This window comes from Sarcophilus harrisii, chromosome 5, assembly GCF_902635505.1.
Source record: "Sarcophilus harrisii chromosome 5, mSarHar1.11, whole genome shotgun sequence".
NCBI lineage: Eukaryota > Metazoa > Chordata > Mammalia > Dasyuromorphia > Dasyuridae > Sarcophilus > Sarcophilus harrisii.
The window spans coordinates 84,729,346-84,752,487 of NC_045430.1; the positions used below are offsets into that span (position 1 = coordinate 84,729,346).

Below are 23,142 nucleotides of genomic sequence, written 5' to 3' on the forward strand. Positions count from 1 at the left end.
AAAAAACAAGCAGCATCTTTATCTTCAAGGTGGTGCAAACCTTCCAATGTTAATCTAGAAAGATTAGGGAGGGAAGAGCAGAATCCTCCTCCACCCTATTTATACCTCTTTTCTCTTCCAGGAAGGCTTAATATGATGTGGATGGAATGGACTTTTCCTATAAGAAACCTCAACTTTATTGCATGTACCTCAGAAGCCCTTTGGGATAGAACCCCACCCCCTTTACCAGCCTGTGGGACATGACCCACAAGGCATTACAGTAACTCACATGGGCTAACTGTGCTTCCTGTTACCCGTTACTACAACCGATTATGTCCTAATCACACCAAATAAGTGGTCTTCTAAACTTCAGTATTAGGGCGACTATAATTGTAATCATTTTTTAAATGGAAAGAAAAAAACAAACCCAACAGGGTCTAGAACATTCACAAACATTCTCAGTTGCTATATGAATGCCAGAAAGTTCTGAATTATTATCCCACTATGAAACCCTGAAGAGGTCTCAGGCAATAACTGTCATAGTAGAGCCAGAAAGGACTCAAAGAAAATTCTGAATAGAAATCACAACTTGGTTCAAGTATTAATTATACACCTTCCTCACCTGGGCTGCCCTTTGATCAGCATTGGTCATGCTCCTGATCTCATCTTTTCTCAGATCCTGGGGGAAGGAGTTGGGAGGAGTGGGTTGTGGCATATGAAGACTTTAATAAATGTTAAGCAAATGAATTATGGCCTCTGTCCTCCCATAGGGCTGCTCCATTTTCAACCTCTTTGAGACTCAGTTTCCTCATCTGCAAAAATGGAGATGACACTTATACAACCTACCTCAAAAGGTGGTTGTATAGAAAATTTTAACAAAACATTTTATAAAAAAGTTATATAATTATTTTCAATCTATATCTGATTGCTTGCTGAGTATAGGAAGTTGATCAAAACCTGAATTCTTCAGGCTACATTCACTGACCCCACCATTATGCTTGACCCTTAGGAGCTTCTAAATATGTAAATATAAGAGGAATTACAAAATTAAATTAGTTTTGAGCCTCTCAGATGGAATTTTGTTCCATTATTTCTATGGAATGAAATTCTTCCCCAATCAGAAAGAAATATTTGTTTGAATGATCTTGACAGAACCATCTGGAGTGCTGCGTTCAGTTTGGAACATCATAGTTTAAGGACAATCTGAAGATAAGCTGAAGAGTGTCCAAAGGCCAATTATGATGGTAAAGGACCTTGAGTCCATGACATAAAGATCAGTTGAAAGAACTAGGAAATGTTTAGCCAGGAGAAAAGGTGGATCATGAGAGTTGAGTCTTTAAGTATTTTAAGGGCTATCATGTGGAAGGATCATACTTGTTTCGATGACTTAAAAGGATGGAAATGGAGAACAATATCTGAAAGTTACAGATGCTTAGTTTCTAAGGAAAAAAAATCTTTCTAACAATTATAATATCTCAAAGTGGTATGGCCTTCCTTGAAATATAGTATTTACCCTTCAGAGGAGTCCAAGCAGGACTTTTTGTCAGGTAGGGATTTATTTCCTATGTAAGCTGGACTAAATAGCTGCTGAGGTCCCATCCAACTCTCAAATTCTGCGACTTGTATAAAGGTGTGAATAAGATGACTATCAAATGTATAAATCACACAAATCTGTTTGGATGAGAGAACCAAAAAAGAATAAAAAAAGCCTAGAACACCGGGCCAGCTTTAATATAATGAAATTAATAGAGATAAATGTAAAATCCCTCTAACTGAGCAAACGTAGCAGTGAAAACAGCCATCTCAAAGTAAAGTCACCCAGGAATAAAGTCAAATTTCAGACACATACCAAAATATATAAAACTCAGCATGTGACTGACTAATCTTTCTGGGCAAGTGTCTTTAAGTTGCAAAGGACTTGATCTACATTAGTAAAGAGAATTTTCTCACTAGATATTCCCTCTAAGAATGAAATCATGGGTTTTTAATTGTACAGGATGGGAAAGGTATGAATACAGAATAGTTCATATGAAAGAGATATAATTGTTTCAGAAGACTGCAAGTTTAATATGAGTCAACAGAGTGAAAAGGTAGCCAAAAAAAGCTAATGGAATCTTTATGTTTCTGGTAATGCAGCCTGCGTTCAAAGTAAAGAAAGTAATAATCCTGTTTACTTGGCCCTGGTTGGAACAAATCTTAAGTACTGGTTTAGGTCTTCATAAAACATTTTAGGAAGTTGAGGCAGACCAACCAGAATGGCAAGAAAACTAAATTTTCACTCAGGAAAAGGGAATACTTTCTAAGATGTCTAAAAATGGACATGATTGACTCTAAAAACAGTGTACTCTATATGACTAGAAGTACTTAAGTGAGATAGAAAAGTATATTTTATATGACAAAGTACTCAAGCTGAGGCTGGATAACCATTTTTGAAGTATTATCATAGAAGATTTCTACTCATGTACAAATTAAACTAAGATGACCTCAGATGTCCCTGCCAACTTGGGTTCTGTGGCTGCTTGCGTGGTAACCTGTGGGCTGTCCACAAAAATGGAAACCTAAGGGAGGAAGTAAAGGAGAGACTTACCAACTATGGAATAAAAAACAAACAAACAAGTAAGAATGACATATAAGAAACTTTGTCTATCTCACAATTTTGTATAGGGTTGATTCTGTGGATGAGAGAATGGGAGTTCTGGAAAAGTAAGGAATTGGACATTAAAAAAAATGCTAACCAGAAATTTCCTAATAACCAATGAAGCAAGCTTAATTTACAAACCACTGGTCCATTACATGAAATACTTTCTTTTGAGCAAAATGATGCAAGTAAATATCATTGAATCTATATAGAAATCAATTGTGGAGCCAGGGAGAGTCAAAGATATATTAAATCACTGGTAAAACCAAAACATAGACCAAGGTATCCAAAACTTGAGAGAATCCATCTGTTGGGGGTCCTAAAACTCATATGGCAGTCAGAGATTCCAAACTAAAAGATAAAAGGTTTTGGATTTCTCACTGGAAACAGATCCTTCCTCAGTACTACATTTTGTGGCCATTCCCACATTAGAGAGACATTTGGGCAATTTCGTTGGGAAGAATGTCTTGCCATCTGTAAAGATATATTGATGGGAAAATTACACCTGTAGTATCAGGCAACAGGAACATTAGCAGAGAAGCTCCCTGCTTGAACAGTTGCAAAGGCAAAGTGAACAAAATGTCTGCTCGAAGAGGCAAGGTAAAAGGAAACAGAACTGTGAAGATCAATGACTGAAGAGGACCTAAGACAGTTGCACAAAAAAGGAAGATGGATATGGAATGGGTTAAGAGAAAGAAGTTAGGGGTAGACAATATATCTTTGGCTCCCCAGCATTCTAAGCAACAGGAATGAGATTGGGAGAGAACCGATGTAATCTGAAGTGCTCTGCCATCTTTCCTTTTTCAGGGTAAAATAATGATAGGAGAGTATGATAATACAAGACAAACTAGGAATAATAAAAAAAAAAATTATCAAGGATGAAAAAAATCAATATACATCCAACTTTCAACACTAACTTCAAGGGAGGTCAATAATACAGTTTGAACTTTGCTAGGTAGGGATATTGGAAGTGAATAATAACAGGACCTCTTATCTCTGAGTGCAACCTGTCATCTCATCCAAACCCTACAGATGCTGCCACTGACCAATATCGCTTCCCATTAATAAAGTCCATTAGCAACAGGTACCTGTACATTTAAACCAAGCTCCTGAGTAGAATTTTACTACTCTAAAGCCAAATCATCTCCAGAACAACTTCATCCAAGTTTCTGTGGAAAAAAATGTGTTTTGTCCAACTCCGTCACTAGCAAGGAAAACCTAAAGTCCTACATTTGAAAATGTCATCTAACTGACTGGTGAAAGCTCCAAGCATCTTTCTAAGATGATTAATTCAAACTTTTCCATTCTCTATTTCTCAGTAGGGGACACGGCACCAACATTATCTTATCATGCAGCTAGATGGGAATGAAGCTAACCACACTCTCCCAAAACAAATTTTTTATCTTTCTCCCAAATGAAATCCTCAAGGAGTCAAAAAGTAGGAAAGACCGAATATTCCACCCAACTGTACTTCATATGAGGTGGGGAGAGGGAGACGTGAGTTTGAATTTGTTACCAAACAGAATCCCATCATACCGCACTCTACTTCTGCTCTCTAATTCTGACACTAGCAAAACTCGCTGACAACCCTCTCTTTAATACAGGGGTCCACTCAAGTGGACAAGAAGAGTAATTTCTTACTTTCTGAAACCTCTAGCCTCCCCAAAGATCCCAATTGTCTGTGTTAAATAATCCCAAAGTCTGTGTCAAGTTTCTCAACTCCTTTCCTGTAGCTTAAATAAAGCTTACTTCTTTCACCTTGCTCCAGATCTCCCTCAGCTAAACTCCTTAAATTACCTTTAAAGTTCTGTCACTCCACCCCATCATCCCCTTTTGGGATCTTCTCCACTTAAGCTCAGCTCCAGGATCACCCACCTTATGAGGAATAAGGATTCCTCGTGGATCCTCCCAATTCATCCTTATGTCTGCCCACAAAGCGACCCCCTTGCCCCCGTAACTCCCTCGTCTCTCTGCTGCAGCCCATTAGGCTGTCTGTCAGGGGTAGCCCCTCCACCACCCATCATCCCCACCCTATCTCGGTGCCCCACAAACGGGCTCATTCCATTCACTCCTCCTACCCTTTTCTCCAGGGCCGACATCTAGTTCCCCTTCTTTGTCATCCCCAAGTAAGCCAACCCCTGCCCCAAGCAAGCCCCGTTAGCTGGCCAGGCCCAGCCCCCCAGTACCCCTTATCTCCATAATGCGCTAGGCCCACCCTATCATATCCCACCCCGACTAGTGTCAGGCCTAGCAGGATCGAGCCCTCCTCCCGCTCCACCTTCTTATCTTTCCAATACTCCAGACGCCTACCCACCAACTTCACTCTCTCTTTCCGCCGTTCCCCCGACTCAGGAGCTCCCCCCGTTAGGCCTGCCCAGCCCTGCCCCCTTCATCCCCAGTCCCTCCCTGGGCCCGGAGGGCGCCGAAGCCCGGTCCCCTTACCACCCGCAAAGCGGGGCCTCTCTCCCCCCCAGTTCGCCCCAGCCCCTTTGGCTCCACCAGCCCCAGTACCTAAGCCTCAGTCTACCCAATCGGGCCCGAGCCTGTGTCGAACAAACAGCTGCAAGTCAACCAAACCCTTCTTCTCCTCCTCCACCTCCTCCTTCTCTTCACCCTGGGGCGGCGGCCTCGACCAATAGCAGCTTCCTCCACTCGCCGCCGGAGGTGGAGCTTACGTCAACACATTCGCCAATCGTCTTTGGGAAGGTGGGTTCTTCCGGCATTGTCGCTAACGAATACGAAAGGGAGCCCTGACGGACGAAGCACGCAACCAATAGACAACGAAGCTCCATGCAAATGAGCAACCATTAAAGAGCCTAGTTTCCGAGCAGGAGGCGGTGCGTTATTAACGGACGTCTGAAGCGACCAATGAAATCTCGACACCCAACGAACCCCCCCCCCACCTCCTTCTTTCGACTCATAAACATCTAATCAGGTGAGCAAAAGGGGGAGGATCGCGGCAGAGATCTAACCAATCGTGTCACGATCTTGAGTTTGATTGGCAAATGAGGCGGGACAAAAAGGAAGCCTTTTGCTAACCTTCTACCACCGAGTTTGGGGTTGATGCCGGGTTTGTGGTACCTCCCGTGAGGAGATCGCAGATCAACCCTAAATATTTACTGGGTGGATTCTTTCATTGGATTAGACAGAAGAAAGGAGAGGGGAATGGAGGTAGAGGGAATGTTCACTTCCGGGGTCGGGGCAAAGGTCATGACCCCCTTTGCTTGGTCCTTGCTTTTTGACAGGGTCCCCCCACTGTGTAGAGTTCGTTCTGGGACTTGAAGGGTAGGGAGATGCAGGTGCTGTGTTATCTCCGGGTCCGAGCGGCCTGACTCGATGGTCTGTGTGACCCCATTTGCATTTTTTTTGGTGGGGGGAAGGGGAAGGTGCAAGGCGGGAATAATTGAGCTCCGTTCCGGCTTCCTCCCGCCAGCTTCCAGAGCTTCTTTGTGGCCCTGCCTCCCTAGCTCAGGTTTAGCCCTGGTGAGGAAAATCCAACACCTCACCCGTGACTAAGACCCTGCCCTCCGTTACCCCGAATCCCAAGGATAAAGAAACAGGCTATAAAACTAGGAACTTTATTTTAATGAATTACAAACTAAATTACAAATAACATTAACAGGAATTGGTTGTGGGGGTAGGGAGTGAGGACACACGAGACCATAGGAAGACAAAAATATTTTTTCTTAAGATTTCCCTTACAAAACCCTAAAGGTGCACATGGCAGCAAAATTTCTCCCCGATTAAAAAAAAAATACACACTCACACACAAAAAATACAACCTCGAATATAAATAGTAATGTCCTTCCTTTAAACAAATATTCTCTGGCATTCCTTTTGCCCAGTCATAACCTTCCCTTAAAAAAATTTCAGGCATTCTTCAAATAACTTCTAACCCTAACCTCTGCCCCAGTTTTGAGTTTCCTTCATTGGGGAAGAGGCGGCGGAGATGCTCAATAGTTAATTGAAACTACAAGCCAATTCCAAAAGGGATGGAAAAATCAAACACCTCCCACCCTTATAAGGCAGCAGTGAAGTAGTCATGAATTAAAAAGAACAATTCTTTCTCTCTTCTTTGTCTCTATCCTTCACCCCAAGTTCCATTTCTGCCACATGGACAGAAGGGTCGCAGACAAGGGGAACTAGGGCCAATTGGCAGCCCTTATTGGGACTAAGTTTTTATTCTTCCACCCTGGAAGGGGAGATGAGCATTCTAGGGTACAAAATCTGGTTTTATCTAATTTTCTTTTTAAAAAATTCACAACAAAATACACACACACCCCAAAAATAAAAATACACAAATTATTTAAAAGGGGCCCTGTGGAATGTTCTTTCAAGGCTTCCCACCTAGCCCTCTGCTTCTAGTAGGTCCTATATAAACAGTAGCAGCAGGAGGATGGGAGGGGTATGCTGAAAATCCTATGTTGTCACTCCCAAACTCAGGAGACAATCATCACCAGACAGAAGTCCTAGGTAGGGGGTGGTTTATCAGACAGTGGGGAGCCCTGAGGTCCTGTCTTTGTCCATCCCCCTCAGCATAGATCAGGAGCTGAGGCTGCAGAGTCTGTCTCACTGCTCATGCCCTAGAAGGAGGCAGTGGAAGGCAGATGTTGGCTTAAGTGCATTGAATACTGAATCTCCTTTTCACTTCCTATCCTTCTCATTCCCCACCTGGGTAGAATGGGAAAAGTAAGAAGGTAAGTTGAGAGTTGGAGGCAGCCAAATTGGCTTTCCCCTGACCCCTATCTAAGTTCAAACAGCTCTGGAGTCAGACCAGGGCTGATCTACCCTAGAAGGTGAGAATAGGATTGGGGGGTAAGGGGCACAGCATGGCTCAGAGTCGCAAGTGGGGTACAGGCTTAGTAACATCCAGGAAGAAGGGATGAGTTAGAGCTGCCTTGGCTGAAACACGCTTGTTAGGGTCATAGTGCAACATTTGCTGGAAAAAGAAAAGGAAATTATTATTAAGAAGTGTGTCTATGAACATGTGAAGGGGTGAGGAACAAGCTATGAAAAAAGGATCCCACCTTATCCTCCATTCTCCCCACAGATGGGCCATTTTTGCAATTCACTCAACTTCAACCCTTATCCCTCTAAACTTTACTAGGAAATCACCAAGGAAAGAGGAGGCACAGACTCCTCTTTTTTAGGAAATGTCCAAGGAACCTGACTCTCCATTGGGGTGAGGGGAAGCCTCTGTTCTGAGATTGTGAGGTACAAAGAACAGGTTAGTTTTTTCCCTTCTCTCTAGCTTACCGACAGCAAGCTCCGTCCATCTTCATCTAGTGGAGGCACCACCTTACTGAAATCTTGCCGTGCCCACTTGGGGAAGCTGGGTTTATAATCAGGCATGGAGGTCACTCCTGGCCAAGCTACTTCATCTGGTGTCCCCAGTGTCCGAAAGATCCTAAATAGCTGGTCAATTTCAGAGTCTCCAGGAAATAAAGCCCTACGGGTAATCTGGAAAGTAGAAGAGGGGGACAGGATTGATGTAGGTGAACCCCTCCCAGCACATAAAGAGTAGAAGTTCCCACAGGCAGTGAAAGGTCAATGGGACCCCATGACTCCCCCCAGGGCCCTTCACGGGGTCAGTCACACATGAGCCTGAGACAATAAAGCCCCTTTATTATCTCCATGCCTCCTCCTCCCCTCCCCCAACCATGGCTTTTCAGATTCCCCCTAGGCTGGGGTGGAGGGGTTGGGGTGGGGGTGAGTGGGGGCCACTGATGTGCAGCAAGGGGATCCCAAGCCACTCACGGGGTGTGGGGTGGGCATTGAAGTCATCCCCCCTCCTTGTGATGCAGCCACTTCTAGATAGGAGTACAGAGGGCAGGGACTGTGTCTTCCACTTCTTCTGTTATCCCCCACAGCACCTAGCACAGTGCTGGGCACACAGTAGGTGCTTAATAAATCCTTGTTGATTGATTGAAACAGGAATATGGGCAAGTGTAAGGTAATGCATGAAGGGACAAATAACCCATACCATATTTTTAAGATGATGGGTTCTGAGCCCTTAGCTCAGCTTCCTCATCTATAAAATGAGGGGGGTGAACTAGATGACCTTCAAGGTCCAGTAAAAGGCCCTGGGAATAAGCTCTCAATAAATATTAGTTGCTGATTTGAAGACACTGTGTGGTTTTGGCCAGAAAGACCCACAAAAGCCTGGGAGCTATCAGGGAATGTATTGGTTAAAAAAAAAAAAAAAAAGGAAAACATTAGTCCTCCCTTGCCCAAAATCATGGTACATCTATATCTGGAATACTGGGTGCAGTTCAGGTCTTTGTATCTCAAGAGAGATTATCATTGAAACTGGAGAAGATTCAGAAGGATAACTTAAAAAATCAAAGGGACAGAGGGGTGCCTCCCACATGATTTAAAATATTAAGAATCTTCTGTTTGAAAAGTCAAAAGTTGAGCATATGCTCAAAGTTTATAAAATATAAAATTGTATAAAGCTCCCTGAATTCTGTTCTATCCAGGAGAGATACTCTAGAAAAGTTAATGGAAACCTAAAATTTCAGTACAGGAAGTACTACTTTTTTCATAGCAGGTAACAAACTCTTGGAGTGCACGAAATAGCTATAAGAATAGTTTATAAGTTAATGGTGACAGATCTACAGCATCTATTAAATGAGGATTTTATGGGGAGACTATCCTACTATTTGAAATTTGAAGTCCCTATCAGGTAAGAAAATCATACCCAACCACCCCATCCCACTTCCATACTTCCCTTGCTGTCAGAAACTAATGAAGGACTGGATGGAGCATAGGTCTTAACCAGTGTGGCAACTCTTTTAAGTGTTCTCATGCCATGAGGTAGAAGGGGTTATGTCTGTGTTTGATGGAGGGAGTGAAAAGGTGGGGATTGGTGAGGGTTAGGGTCAAGGTCTATAACATACCATCTCAGCAAAGATACAACCCAGGCTCCATATATCTACAGCTGTTGAGTAGTATTTACAACCCAAGAGGATTTCTGGTGCTCTATACCACAGGGTTACCACCTGAATGAAATGAAAGATGGGAAATCAGTAGAGAAATCCAACTCTTGACACCAGTCTCTAAAAACTCCATTCTTTAGGGCAGCTTTTCCTCTTTCCCAACATGTTGCTCTTACTGATTCCCTTTCCCCCCCCCAACAATTTCTTCCAACCCCATATCAGTCTAACACATGGTCCTTAGCTTTGCATTTTGTTTTATGTCTTCTATGTGCTTCTAGACAAGTATCCCAGCTTTGTGTCTAATTAATCAGATTCTACAGTGAATGGGATTAAATTCTGAGATCTTCCTGGAGTGTCAGAAGTTCTTTCCCTCTATTAAGATTATCAATTATATGTTCTATTATAATATACAAACAATTTATATGCCAATTTATGGCCTACCAATATTTTCCATTTGATAAAGGAAATCTTCAAATCCCCCAAACCATTTCTATTCCCTTCCAATAACCCATGCTTATGACTTCAACATTATTCTTGATTTCTTACTCTACTAATCTCTCACCCTACGTATTTAATCAGTTACCAAATCGTCTTACTTCCAAATCCACAGTATTTCTTCCATCTCTTTATTTAGCCATCATTCTAGTTTGGGCCTCCATTTTGCCAAGATTATTGAACTAGTTTCTTCCTTGATCTCGCTGCCTCAAGTCCTTTTTCATTCAAATCTATTCCCTATACAGTTGCCAAAGTGACAGTCCTAAAGTATAAATCTTATTATTGTCACTTTAGAGGCAGCTAGTACCACAGTGGATAGAGTGCTAGGCCTATAGTCAGGAAGACCCAAATTTAAATCTGTTCTCCAGACTTTTACTAGCTATGGAAGTCTAGGCAAGTCTTTTAACCTTTCTCTCAGTTTCCTCAAATATAAAATTGGGATAATAGCACCAACCTCTGATATTGTAGAAGCTCTCTTCCCTCAAATGAGATAATCTACGATACCCTCCCCTACTCAAACTCCAGTGGCTTCTCACTACCTGTAAGATCACATATAATCTGTTTTGCTATTAAGGTCTTTATACCTGGTCCCAACTTCCCTTATTACATTTTATTAAAATTATTTCCTTTATTGACCTCCTTGCTGTTTTTTAACACATATATATGTGATATGTGTTATTCATATGATCTTTGCAATATGCCCCTCTCCATTCACTTTCACATCTTAGAATCCTTTGTTTTCTTTAAAACTGTTTGTGACAATTAAAAGAAGCCCTTTTTATCCTCCCACCTGCCAAGGTCCTTCCCTCTCAAAAAATGATCTCTTATTTTCCATATATTTCTTCACATATATATTATCTCCCTGAATAGAATGTAAATTCTGTGAGGACAGGGACTGTTCCATGTTTATATTCCCACTGTGGTGTTAATAAAATAGTAGGTTTTAAGTAAATACTTATTGAGAATTTGAGAACCATAATTAGGGATGATAAAGGGCATATAAGAAGATCATTAAGGGGAGCAGAGGATGGATATCTCACCTCATGCGTGTAGGTACGAACAGGTACTCCAAAAGCCCTGGCTAGTCCAAAGTCAGCCAGTTTGATGGAGCCTTCGGCATTGATAAGGAGGTTCTGTGGCTTGAGGTCTCGATGGAGGACTCTGTGAGAGTGGCAGAAGGCTAGACCCTGGAGAAGCTGAAACAGGTAGCTCTGGCAAGAGAAGTATATGGAAGAAGAGAGAAGAGCATCATAGAATGCAGCTCTCCTTCCTTATAGTGCCTTTTGTACAGTTGATATTCGATGAAAGATTTTTTGTTTTTGCTGATGCATTAAAAATAACTCTTAGGAAGAACCTAAAGCCCGATTCTTCAAATGTAGCCATTGCCCCTCCCAAGAAGGCACTCACAATGCTTTCATGTCAGAAGATGGGATGAGTAAGTAAACTAGACTTTCAGTTAAATGAGTTAGTCTACCTCCTTCATCCAAAACTCTCCCACCATCTACTTAATAAGGAGTTGACTCAGTGTAGTTGAAACTTCTTTTGGTTCTCCAGCCCAGCCCAGCCCAGCTCAGCCCTAATTAATGAGCTCACAAAATAAGGCACAAATGAGATGGGGGAGGGAAGGAACCTGAATTACCTGCAAAATATTTTATGTTTTAAACCCATTGCTGTAGGTAGAATCCCCCATTTGCTCTGAACACAAGGAATATAGGTACAGATATTCAGGAAGTTAACATCAAAAAGAAGAAAGTTGAAGGTCAAAAGATGGAGAGGCAAGTTACCTTAATGAGGGGCAAAGGGATGCCTGTGAGTGCAGATGCATCCATGAACTTCTTCAGATCCTGATGCAGAAATTCAAAAACCAGGTAGAGTTTGTTTTCTGTATGGATAACATCCAGCAGCCTATAAAGGAGAGGTCAGAGTGACCAAAGGGAGGCAAGGAAAAAAGATTATTGATACTGATGTACTAAAGACAAGTTTATGTCACTATGAGAAGGGATGGGGGAATCAGAGGCCCACTCTCTGGGGATGAACATATCAACATATCAGAGCCTCCTCAGAAACATACTTACTTGACAATGTTGGGGTGATTAAGTTCCTTGAGTAGAGAGATCTCTCGAATGGCAGTACTGGGGACGCCCTCTGTCTCACTTGGAGAGGATGGGGGAGCAGAGATGGGAGTTTAGCAAGAAGGTCACTCCCCACAGCCCAATCTCCCTAATTAGACCCCAATTGCTAACAGAGGCCCTTCCAAACTCTCTGAGAAGGTGGGGAAGAGATTCAGGAAAGAATGCCAACCTACAAACTACTCCTGCCCATGCAGGGTGGGGCTCACAGGCCAGGGAGTGGCTTTTGGACACATAAAAGGCCACCATTTCCTCCCTCCCACCAGAGTACAATAAGGTGCTAGGAAGTGAAGTTTCTATCTAACTCTTTTATATTATGGGAAACTGAGGCAAGGGAGAACAATGGGGAAAAGTTTTGAAGGGGGTAATCCTAACCTCCCCCAGAAAGGCCAGTGAAGGTTCAACTGCCATTCTTTTGAAAGAGCAGGGAGAATTCTAAGGTAGGGGAAGAGGGGAAGACCTGTTGGCAGCTGCTTCCTACCAGTTGATGTCTCTGCCACCCCTCTCCCTCTTTACTCTCTACAAAATCCAACTCCATTGGGTCTCACAGGCCATTTTAGAGGTTTTTCCCCTCTCCCTTAATAAGTCCCTACACATTTGGGGCATTGTCATAGGCAATTTTAGAAAAGGGTTTTTCATGTTCTAAGCTTCAGAGCCTTCACTGGGAGCTGAGAGACCCCCTCCCAATAAACCACCTAGAAAGCCACGCTGCCCTGTCCCCCCACAATCCAGAACCCCACTCCAAAAGAAACTGCCCCTCCATCTTCCGGTCCCGCCGACTCCTATCTAGGATGGGGGGCACTCCAGGAATCTTCGAAGTAGTAGGGTCGAGAGTAGGAGGGGGCCACTCACGTGTCCAGACGGATTTTCTTCAGCGCCACTACTTCTCCAGTCACCTTGTTCTTCGCCTTATACACCACCCCGTAAGTGCCTTCTCCGATCTTCTCCACCTTTTGGAAATTATCCATGGAGAGCCGGGGAGCGAGGCCGGCACGGCCCAGGAGTGGGAACTTGGGAACAGTGGGAATCCAGAGAAGAGTAGCCTGGCTCTAGGAGCAGAGTTGGAGGGCAGGGGGCCGGCGCCGTGGCCCGAGCCCGGATGGAACGCTGTGTATCCTTTGCCCCTTGTCAGTCAGTTTCTTCAACTTGCAACAATGTTGCCGCCTCCCCCCTCCCGCGCCCGGCCTCCTCCAGAAGCCCCGCCCCAGCTTCCCGCGTTTCACTCGCTCCGCCCCTAGAGTGTCTTATTGGTTTGCGTCATCACAGGGGTGGGGCTCAGAGCCCTGTCCTGTCCTACGGGCTCCAGTAAAATACTCTATTGCCCCATCCCTTTTCTCCAGCCTGCCAATTCCTTCCCTAGGTCAACTTTTCTTGCTTGAAAGACCTAAAGAATGGCTATTTTGGTGATAGTACTTCTCTATGTCCAATGATCATTCACCTATTGTAGATAATCTCCCACTTCCTAGAGATAGCCACGTACGTCTCTGGAATCTATATCCTCTGCCCTTTGTGTCTTGTGTCTGCAAAGACTCTAGTCTCTTGTCCACCTTTAATCTACAAATCTTGATCAAAGAAATAGAATAATATTTGCCATTTATATAAGTGCTTTAAGATTCACAAAGTCTTTTTCAAACACTGCAAGAAGCACATCTCCACCAATGTTAAACATACTTTATTTCATTTGATCCCCATAACAGCTGTGTCAGCTAGATTGTGTTAATTATTATCCCCATTTTACAGCTGAGGAAACTGAGGCTCAGTTAAGTGATCATTTATTAGGCACCTACTCTGTGCTATAGGTCCAGGCACTGTGGTAGGCCTAAAAGTCTCTCCTAGCTCCAAGTTCAGATTTTTTGGGATAACTTTCCATTCTTCCAAGGGAGTCCTGAATAGAAAAGAATGACTTTGAATAGAGAGAACTGTGGTTCTGAGCCCAGAATATATCCAAGGGAGTGCTGGAGCCAGCCCAGACCAACTTATATGAGAGTCGATTGTAAAATTTTCAGTGTAATAATTTACACTTAAGAAATCAGCAAATGCTAAAATCAGAGCTTAACCTGATTATTTTGACTGTCTTACAAAAGTGAAAATTTAAAAGTATGTCATTCATACTTTTTTCAGAGAGCTTGTTGTAAAGCATTTACCAGTATACCACTATGTATGATTATATTTCTGTTATAATAATAATGGACACAGCAGGGCACAGTGGATAATTTCTTGTATTTGGAATGAGAGTTCAAATCCCCTTTTGACTTCAGATTTTAAAGCTCTGAATAACTGCATATAGCACTCAAAATATGCTAAAAGCTTTTCATCCTTGATTTTATATAATCCTCACAACAGCCCTGTGATGGTGTAAATATAGTCATAGATAGTGTTGATAACAATACTTTATATTCATTATCTCATTTGATTCTCACAACACTGTTTGATAGGAAGTGCAGGTGTGATAGTCTCCTTTTTATAGATGAAAAATCTGAGGATCACAGAACCAGGTGGCTTTGGAAGGCTTATAAGAGCAATTGTCTGAGCCAGAATTCTTAATCTCTTCTCGCCTCCCTCACACCATAAATCTCTCCATTAACCTTTGTCTTTCAGTCTCTTCTTGTTTCTGTCTCACAGGTTGTCATATGAAGATATTCTATCTCCTTTTTGTGAGGTCCCTGATTTGATGTAACTAACTCTTTGGCTGAATCTGGAATCTGTAATACTGAGTTATTTGTGTAACTGTGGAAGAGGAAGAGGAAGGTGAGTGGTATAATGAAGATATGGCAAGATATTCCTTGATTTTTGCTTGATTCCTGTCTATCCCAGAGATTCAGGCTCCCATATAATTAGCAATTATTTGGGTTGTTGAGGGGAAATGGAGCAAAAAAAAAAAATCTAATCTTTTAGTGGGGTTCAAAGCAACCAGCAAGTATTGAAGTAGGAAAAAGAAAAATTTCAAAGCATTTTCATTCATTTCTGTTTTATTGTTAGGAAACAGAGAGGTTGTGGTCATAGAGCCAATAGTTGGTAGAAGCAGGAAAAGAAAGAGAACCCACATTTTCTGCTACATAGAGCAGTGTTCTTTTTCTTACTTTTATCACACCACTATGTCACATCCACCTCTCCTCAATTCTTCCTTTCTTCCCTGGGAATTTGAAGGGAGGAGACTATAGGCAGGGCTATGCAAATGAGCAGTACCCCTTTCTTATATAGGAGCTAGCACTAGTCTCTGTGCTATGGCTGTTCCACTAACAGAAAGAATGACACTAAGACAGATGATCTGGTTTTATAATATGGCCATGACCTGTGTCCTGTTGACCACAATAGCTGCTGATGGTGAGTATGAGAATAAATATTGAGATGTTGGGAGGATGGGAGAGGATGGGCAGCTTGAGCTGGAACTATCTCCTAGGTTTGGATTCCCTATTCTCTTAGGGACAACTCCCCTAGCCAATTCCCCAGGCTTCTTCTGACCCATTTCCCCATCTATTCAGAAGGACTTTAAAATTTAGATTAAACATCCCTTCCTCTTTAGAAATGTGGGAAAGTTGAGCCAAAGCATTTCTTGAAGAGGGAAGCAATTTTGGAATACTTGTTATTTAAGTTTTAAGACTCCCAAGAGGATGAGAATAGATCAAATCAGGACTTTTGAAGGTAAAATAGACAATCCCTAAAGTTGATAAATCAATTGTTCCTGCCTCTTCTGGTACCTGGCACTTGAGGAGATGTGAAAGAGGCAATTCTTGAGGAAAAGAAGGAAGTCTATGAGATCAAAAGGTTAAAGGAATAACTTATTCCTTTGGATGTGAGACACCTATTGTCTCTGCCTGCTATACTGGGCCTAGGGATAGGGAGGCATGGGGGTCTCAGCTGAGAATCACATGCAAAGGATCTGCTGGGGGATTGGCACCTCGTGACTGGGAAGGGGGTGGTGTTCTGGAATATCAGAAGTTACAGTAAGGGAAGAGAGTGAGGAGGAAAAAGAAGGAGAGATCTTATTACTCCTTTTATCCTAACAATGAGCTACTCAGTAAGATTATTCTAGGTTCCTTCTCTCTACCTCTAAGTCTCCAAGCCCATTTCTTAGTCCTGTTGTCCCTCTGAATCTTAGAAAATCAGAAAACTCCATCTCTTTAATATCTGACCCAGAAGTTCTCTATATTTTTTTTAGTATAAGGATACTTTTTAAAAATTATTAACAGCTTTTGGTTTTCATCACTTAAATTTCCTCCTTAAATTAAATATTCCTCACCCTTCCAGAGAGCCATATCATACAATAAAGAATTTTTTTCATGAAAAACAGAAGAGGAAAAATTAGTACGTACAGAGACAGAGATTTATATAAATTTATATATGTAAAACTTAACAATATATGATATTCTATACCTGTAGACTTCCACATCTAGGCAAAGAAGTGGCAAAAGATGTCTTCTTGATCTCTAATTTTGAAACTCATTTGTGATTGTTCTTTCCTTTTATATTGTTGTAATCATTATGTATGTTGTTTTTTTGGTCTCTTATTAATTCATTCTGCTTTAGGTCATATGAGTCTTTCCAACTTTTTCTGCATCATTGTATAGGTCATTTCTTAAAGCACAATTATTCCATTCCATTTATTCCATTAATTTATTTTGTCATTCTCTAGTTGATACTTATTTTGTTTGAGTTCTTCACTTCCACAAAGTATGCTGTTACAAACATTTGGTAAATATGGGTTCTGGTAAATATGCCTAAGAGAGGAATCTCTGGATCAAAGGATATGAACATTTTGTCTGATAGGTTTTTCTTTTATCTCTGCTTCTTTCTCCTTTCTTTCCTCCCTCCCTCCCTCCCTCTTTCTCTTCCTTTCTTCTTTCTTCTCTTCTTCCTTCCTTCCTTTCTTCTTTTCCTTTTCATTCTTTCTGTATCACTAATATTTCACAAGTCCCTCACATGGTAGCAGTTGTACTATTAGTATCCATTTATTGAAAAAAAAAGGCTACGAAGAATTCAGTAATACTTTTAAATTCATTTGTATTGTATGAGTAACAATATCTATATACAGTTGAAATGTGGTGATACATAAATTCATGCAACATTATTTCATAGGATTGTAGCTTTAGAGCTAAGAGAGAACCCAGAGGCAATTCAGATAAGGAAACTGAGGTCTTAGATCACACAAGTTTCATGTCTGAATATTTATTCAATCTGTAAAAGGTCTGTTTGACCCATTGTAATATCTCTACTTGCTACAAGTTGGAAACCACCAAGCTCACCAATCTGTATCAGTTTTAACCGTGATGACTTTGTTCTCCATAGAAATTTAGAGTACAGAATTGGGTCCTCCATCAGATTCATCCAGACAAGGGCTTTATTGTTCTCTCAGCATTCTCCTCCACAAACATGTATTCTTCTACTTATCTTCTTCTGCTGTTCCTAGCTCTCTAGATCCTTCAAAGATTTACCATTCTTAGTAAACTAAAAGATCACTTTCCTTGATACTGTGCCCACCTCTCACAATATTTTCTTTAATCTATTGCAATATGGCATTTATTACCTAGAAGCAGTAAAGCATGGTAGATAAAGGGGTTGACCTTAGAATTTGGAAAATGGGTTCAAATTCTTTTTCTGACACATACTAGCTAAGTGACCATGGATTAGTTTCTGTATTTAGAGTCCCTGATAAGAAAGGGTAGTGTCTTACTTCAAATATGAGTTACAGACCTATACCAATATATGTATATGTGTTCCCATACCAATGAAATCACAGGTCCAAACCAACAAAATATAAATATATAAATAATAAATATTAAACCACAACCATCACCATTTCTCCTTCTTGTTCTCTTCCAACTGCATATTCCTTAAGTGAGAGGATTATTAACTCTGCTTCTTGTATTTTATTATTTTTAGGGCCACATGAACCAGGTTGGAAAGGTGCCAGAAATCAACCCCAGACTAATGTCTGGGACTCAAAGTTGTATCCAGAATGGACAGAAGCCAGAATTCGGGATCTTGACTGCTGGAAAGGTAAGAAACAGGATTTGGGATATGTGGGGAAAGATGGAATTAAAAAAATAGTAAGAGCAAAGTTAGAAATGAGATTAGAAGATAAACCATTAAGATGAAAAGTGTCCTGCAGAGGTCAGGATCCCCAACTAATGCTCTTTCCTTATCTAGGAGGCCAGGTGACACTGGAGGTCAGTAATGATGCCCCGACTCTGACCGGTGCCCGTGTTTCCTTCTCTATTATCTTGCACTTCCCTGCGAGCCAGCAGGTCTTGCCCAATGGATATATTATTTGGACTGGCAATGGTACTATCAATGGTAAGGGACCTCTCTTTGTGCCTTGAGTATGTCTCCTAGTAGCCTTTCTGTGTATTCTCCCTAATATCCTCACAAATTTGATAATGCCTCATGTGGCTAGAATGCTGCCCCATTGAGCCACTGGCTTCACTTTATTCAATCAATACCTATAACCTATTTCTTAGTTAGTGATTGTGATTGGAGTATAAAAAGACATTAAAGTTCAGAGATGACCATGTTTCTTTCAGGGAGCCAGGTATGGGATGGACAACCTGTTTATCCTCAAGATTCTGATGCTGCCTGTGTCTTCCCTGATGGACAACCCTGCCCATCTAAGGCTGGACCTCATAGGAGTTTCATCTATGTCTGGAAGACTTGGGGTAAGAAATTGTCTTCTCTGAACCTATCAAGACATTCAACTCCTTCCCTCTATTCATTTCTGGGATCAGCTTAATCCTGACCTCCTTTCCCTTGAACTTTATTCTGCCCTTTCTGTCCTGAGATTCCCCCATTCCATGGTTCTGTATCTTGGGTCTTTTTTTTTTTTTTTTTTTTTTTTTTTTTTTTTTTTTTTTTTTTTTTTTTTGATAACTCACTTTGTATTCCTTTGAACATCTTGCCAATATCAGCTTTCTTGGGACCATACCCCAGTATGCACTTTTGTCCTCTCTGGGTCAAGTACCTGAAATTCTTTATTCTTTCTCTCTATCTTGACTACAGGAAAATATTGGCAAGTTTTGGGAGGTCCAGTGTCCAAACTGAGTATTGAGACACTTGGAGTAGCTACAGGTCCCCATACCATGGAAGTGACAGTTTATCATCATCGAGGACCTCGGAGTTATGTGCCCATTGCCAGAGGCTTGTCTACCTTCACCCTTACTGGTAGGAGAAGAGAATAGAATCATGTTTGTAACAAAAATAGATAAGAAGTCTAGGAAGGGATTGTATCCAAGAGGGGCTAGCCAGATGCTAATATTGGGTTAGGGAAGTATTTTGTTGTGGGAAGTGAGTCAGGGAATTTGCATGATTATAGAAAATATGAGGGTAAAGAACTAGTGAAGAGTCAGTGCAGACCAAAAAATAAAATAGTCTTAGAAATGGAGTCTCCCATTATTCTGGATATCCAATTCCAGAGAGGATTGGGGCAATGGGAGGAGTCAGAAAAGTCTTTGACCCTGCATCTTATTCTTTCTGATCCCACTCCAGACCAGGTTCCATTCTCTGTGAGTGTGTCACAGCTTCAGGCTCTGGATGGGGGAGAGAGACACTTTCTGAGAAACCAGCCCTTGATCTTCAACCTCCAGCTCCATGATCCTAGTAGCTATTTGTCCCAGGCTGATCTATCCTACACTTGGAATTTTGGAGATGGCAGTGGGACTCTCATATCCCGAGCACCCACTGTCACTCACACATACCAGGCGTCTGGCCCTGTAACTGCCCAGGTGGTTTTGGAGGCTGCTATTCCCCTAACTTCCTGCAGGACTTCTCCTGCTCCAGGCACTGATCTCCCAAGCACCCAACCCTTGGGCACCACAGATGGAAAAATAACAACTTCCAAAACCCCTGGAACTACAGCTTGGGAGGTTCCAACCACAATGGCCTCTACTCCCCCAGCCACGGAGATACCAACTGCAGTGGCCCCTGGCACCACTACTAGGGAAGCACAAACTATACAGGTCCCTGGGACCACAGCTGGAGAAGTACCAACTGCAGTGTTCCCAGTTACCACTGCTGAAGAAATGCCAACTGTAGCACCAACTGCTAACACAGACGAGGGGATTTCAGTCACAGACATAATAAGAAACATAACAGGAACAGGACAAACTGTGCAATCTGTGGAGACCTCTGATATGGTCATGGTAAGCCCAGGTACCAGCCCAGCTAGTCCTGAACAGAGCACCTCAGAGGTATCCACAACCCCTTCTACTACTTCTTTAAGACCAGAAGCCACCAATCTCCCTGGAACAACAGGTGGGTATGCTTGGGATTCAGGAATTCTGGGTCCCTGCCCTGTCCCTGCCCTGGGGACAGAACAGTTTGTCCCTAGAAGTAGAAAGAAGGGAGGGATGTGTGGTAGACTCTGAATTAACCTGCATTAGGTTTACATTTCATTTGTATGCATTATTTCATATTTAAGGTATAGAAATCCCCCGGTCCTTGATATATAACCCCAATTTTCCCCAAAACCCATTTCAATTAATTAATGCATCTGATTGACCTGGTCCTAACTAGAAAAATTCTAGAACTCCTGTTTATTATTAACCTCCCCCCCTCCCCAATCTTCTTTTCTCACTATATGTTAAAGGATTATCAGTCCTCCCCTCTGCTGGCATGGCTGAACTGGCTCTGGTGAAGCGCCAGATTCCTCTGGACTGTATCCTGTATCGCTTTGGCTCATTTGCTCTCACCCTTGACATTGTCCGTGAGTCCTATCTATCTGCTTAATTCAGGAGGGGCTTGGAGGGGAACAGGAGGGAGGCAATAGTTTCCCAAAGCCTTGAGAAGGAAAGGCATCTTGGCAAGATCTCCACAAAAATTCTGGGGCTCTGAGCCAGTTCCAAAGTTCAGGGGACACTTAGACAATGGATCCTTATTTGGAAGAATCAGCAGTTTCTCTCCATATCACAGAGTTGGGGAATAGCTTAATTCTCTGAGCCTCAGTTTCCTTAGAAGTTGGAGACTATTTCCAAGGTCTTTTCTAACATAAACCCTAAGAATTCCTATGAGATTGTTCATCTTTCCACAGAGGGCATTGAGAGTGCTGAAATCTTGCAGGCTGTGCCCATCAGTGAAGGAGATGCAATTGAACTGACTGTATCTTGCCAAGGAGGGTGAGTGGTCTTGGAGGGGACAATGACCCTTGAAAATGTTTAATTTCAAGAAACTCCTCACCAATCCTGATTAATAGCAGGCTTTGCTCAGGCTTTCTCCTCAGTTCCCTGGCATAAACTGATTCCCTTCTCCCCACCCCTTCGCCATCCCCCATATTCAGGTTGCCTGAAGAAGTTTGCACAGAGATCTCATCTCCTGGATGTCAGCTCCCTGTCCAGAAACTGTGCCAGCCTGTAGTGTCCAGTCCAGATTGTCAGCTGGTGCTACACCAAGTTCTGGAGGGAGGCGCAGGGCTCTACTGCCTAAATGTATCCCTGGCTGATACCAACAGCTTGGTTATGGCCAGCACTCAGCTCATAGTCCCAGGTAGGCATCTGAGAGAAGGTGGGATGTTGCTGATGGTGATTAGATTTCAAGGAGAGAGGAGTATTAATAGCAAGGATACCTGGGGCTGTGTTCACAGGACAAGAGACAGGCACCCAGAAGGCTCCGCTGCTGGTAGGCATTATGTTGGCTATGGTGGCAATAGCCCTGGCATTTCTAATGTACAGGTAAGATACCTCCTTTTCCATGTGTAGTTTCAGCCCTTGCCCCCTATCATTCTGTCCTCCATAGAGATTGGAACATAGAAGTAGGGCTTGAGCTTTGCTCAGCTATCCTTTAGCCTTCTTGCTACAACTTAAGGAGCTCTGGGCTTTTCCAACCTTTGTTGCTTGGGAAATGTTAAATCTCATTTTCCTCTTCTATAGTATTCTGAAGTATGATGTAGTGGTCAGAATTTCTATCCTAGATCTGCCAACTTATAGGTTGTATGACTTTGAATAAGTCCCTTCTCCTCTTTCAGCAACATGAGATATTCACTTAATAGAGGGGCTTTGAACCTTTAGCATTTGGTAAAGCTTATGGACTTATGGATTTTAGAACTGTTTCTACTGCATAAAATAAAAAAAAAAATAGGCCTATAAAAGAAACCAATTATATTGAAAATTATGAAAATATTTTTAAAAACAATTTCACAAACCCCAGGTGAAGAACCTCGGAACTAACTGAATTCTTAAGATCCTTTCAGCTCTAAATTCTTATTCTAAAATGGGAATTAACAACTTGTACTGCTTTCTTGATAGGGTATTATGAGGAAAAGGTAAGAATGTATATAGAGCCCTTCATATACAAATGTATTCTTATATTAGGGTCTACTGTTCTTCTTCCCACAGACATCCTCTCCACCAAAAAGAAAATCATTGCTCTTTATTTTTGAGGGATAAATAAAATAAAGAGAAGGCTGAGTAGAAAGAGGTCTCCCAGAAATTTGTAGCCTGTGAATATAAAGCCTTTAGAGGGAGATTTATCCCCATGTAGGATAAGCAAAATGGAACAGAAATGGCCTCAGGTCCCAAGTGATACCATGGTGGTCAGACATGTTAAAAATGGGTGATATTTCCCTTTCTTTGGAATGGCATACCTGAAAATCCCATGTAGGCTGACCAAGGCAACTTTAAGAAAGACTTTGCATCCCTGCTGATCCCTGTTTCTTCTCCTGTTACTGCAGGCGGGTAAAACGGGGCTCAGCTCTTCCACAATCCTGGCTGCCTCAACGTACTGTTCACTGGTTGAGATTACCCTCTTCCTTCTATCCAGGCCCCAGTGGAGAAAGTAGCCCTCTCCTCAATGGGCACCAGGTCTGAGACCTCAAAGCATCTAAAAACTATTCCAGAGCTGGGAAGAACTCAGATCTTCCCCTCACTTCTCTCTCCCATAATTACCCTGTCATCACCTGAATTAAAAACTTTGAACACAACATTGGATCTTTTCTTATCTATCAACAACCCAAAGTAGAGTAGGAATACAGAATAGGAGA

The 23,142-nt window shown here is 42.1% G+C and overlaps 2 protein-coding genes across 6 annotated transcripts in view; one reads left to right on the top strand and one right to left on the bottom strand.

Moving 5' to 3' along the window:
* The window catches only part of CDK2 (cyclin dependent kinase 2), a 21,944-nt gene extending 8,569 nt beyond the window's left edge, over window positions 1-13,375 (bottom strand). The window contains exons 1-8 of one of the 5 annotated variants that reach the window (XR_004229985.1): window positions 13,032-13,375; window positions 12,126-12,203; window positions 11,835-11,955; window positions 11,091-11,261; window positions 9,517-9,618; window positions 8,375-8,530; window positions 7,874-8,077; window positions 602-791 (exon numbers count right to left, since the gene is read on the bottom strand). Coding sequence is in view for 4 of the 5 variants with exons in the window: in XM_023505282.2 (XP_023361050.1) it covers window positions 7,452-7,556; window positions 7,874-8,077; window positions 8,375-8,530; window positions 9,517-9,618; window positions 11,091-11,261; window positions 11,835-11,955; window positions 12,126-12,203; window positions 13,032-13,147 (1,053 nt within the window). In the remaining variant the exon portion in view is untranslated. Of the gene's footprint in view, window positions 1-601; window positions 792-6,179; window positions 7,557-7,873; window positions 8,078-8,374; window positions 8,531-9,516; window positions 9,619-11,090; window positions 11,262-11,834; window positions 11,956-12,125; window positions 12,204-13,031 lie in introns of those variants that run through there. The other 4 variants (XM_023505282.2, XM_031941215.1, XM_023505283.2 and 1 more) reach the window with 4 other exon arrangements.
* PMEL (premelanosome protein) lies at window positions 13,017-23,128 on the top strand. The gene is made up of 13 exons (XM_031941213.1): window positions 13,017-13,102; window positions 14,802-14,927; window positions 15,381-15,503; window positions 18,060-18,176; window positions 18,327-18,473; window positions 18,701-18,832; window positions 19,173-19,334; window positions 19,659-20,423; window positions 20,758-20,874; window positions 21,199-21,283; window positions 21,445-21,650; window positions 21,748-21,835; window positions 22,834-23,128. The coding sequence occupies exons 3-13, from the start codon at window positions 15,404-15,406 to the stop codon at window positions 22,967-22,969; spliced, it is 2,055 nt and encodes a 684-aa protein (XP_031797073.1). The 5' UTR covers window positions 13,017-13,102; window positions 14,802-14,927; window positions 15,381-15,403; the 3' UTR covers window positions 22,970-23,128.
* Window positions 23,129-23,142: the final 14 nt, after the last annotated feature.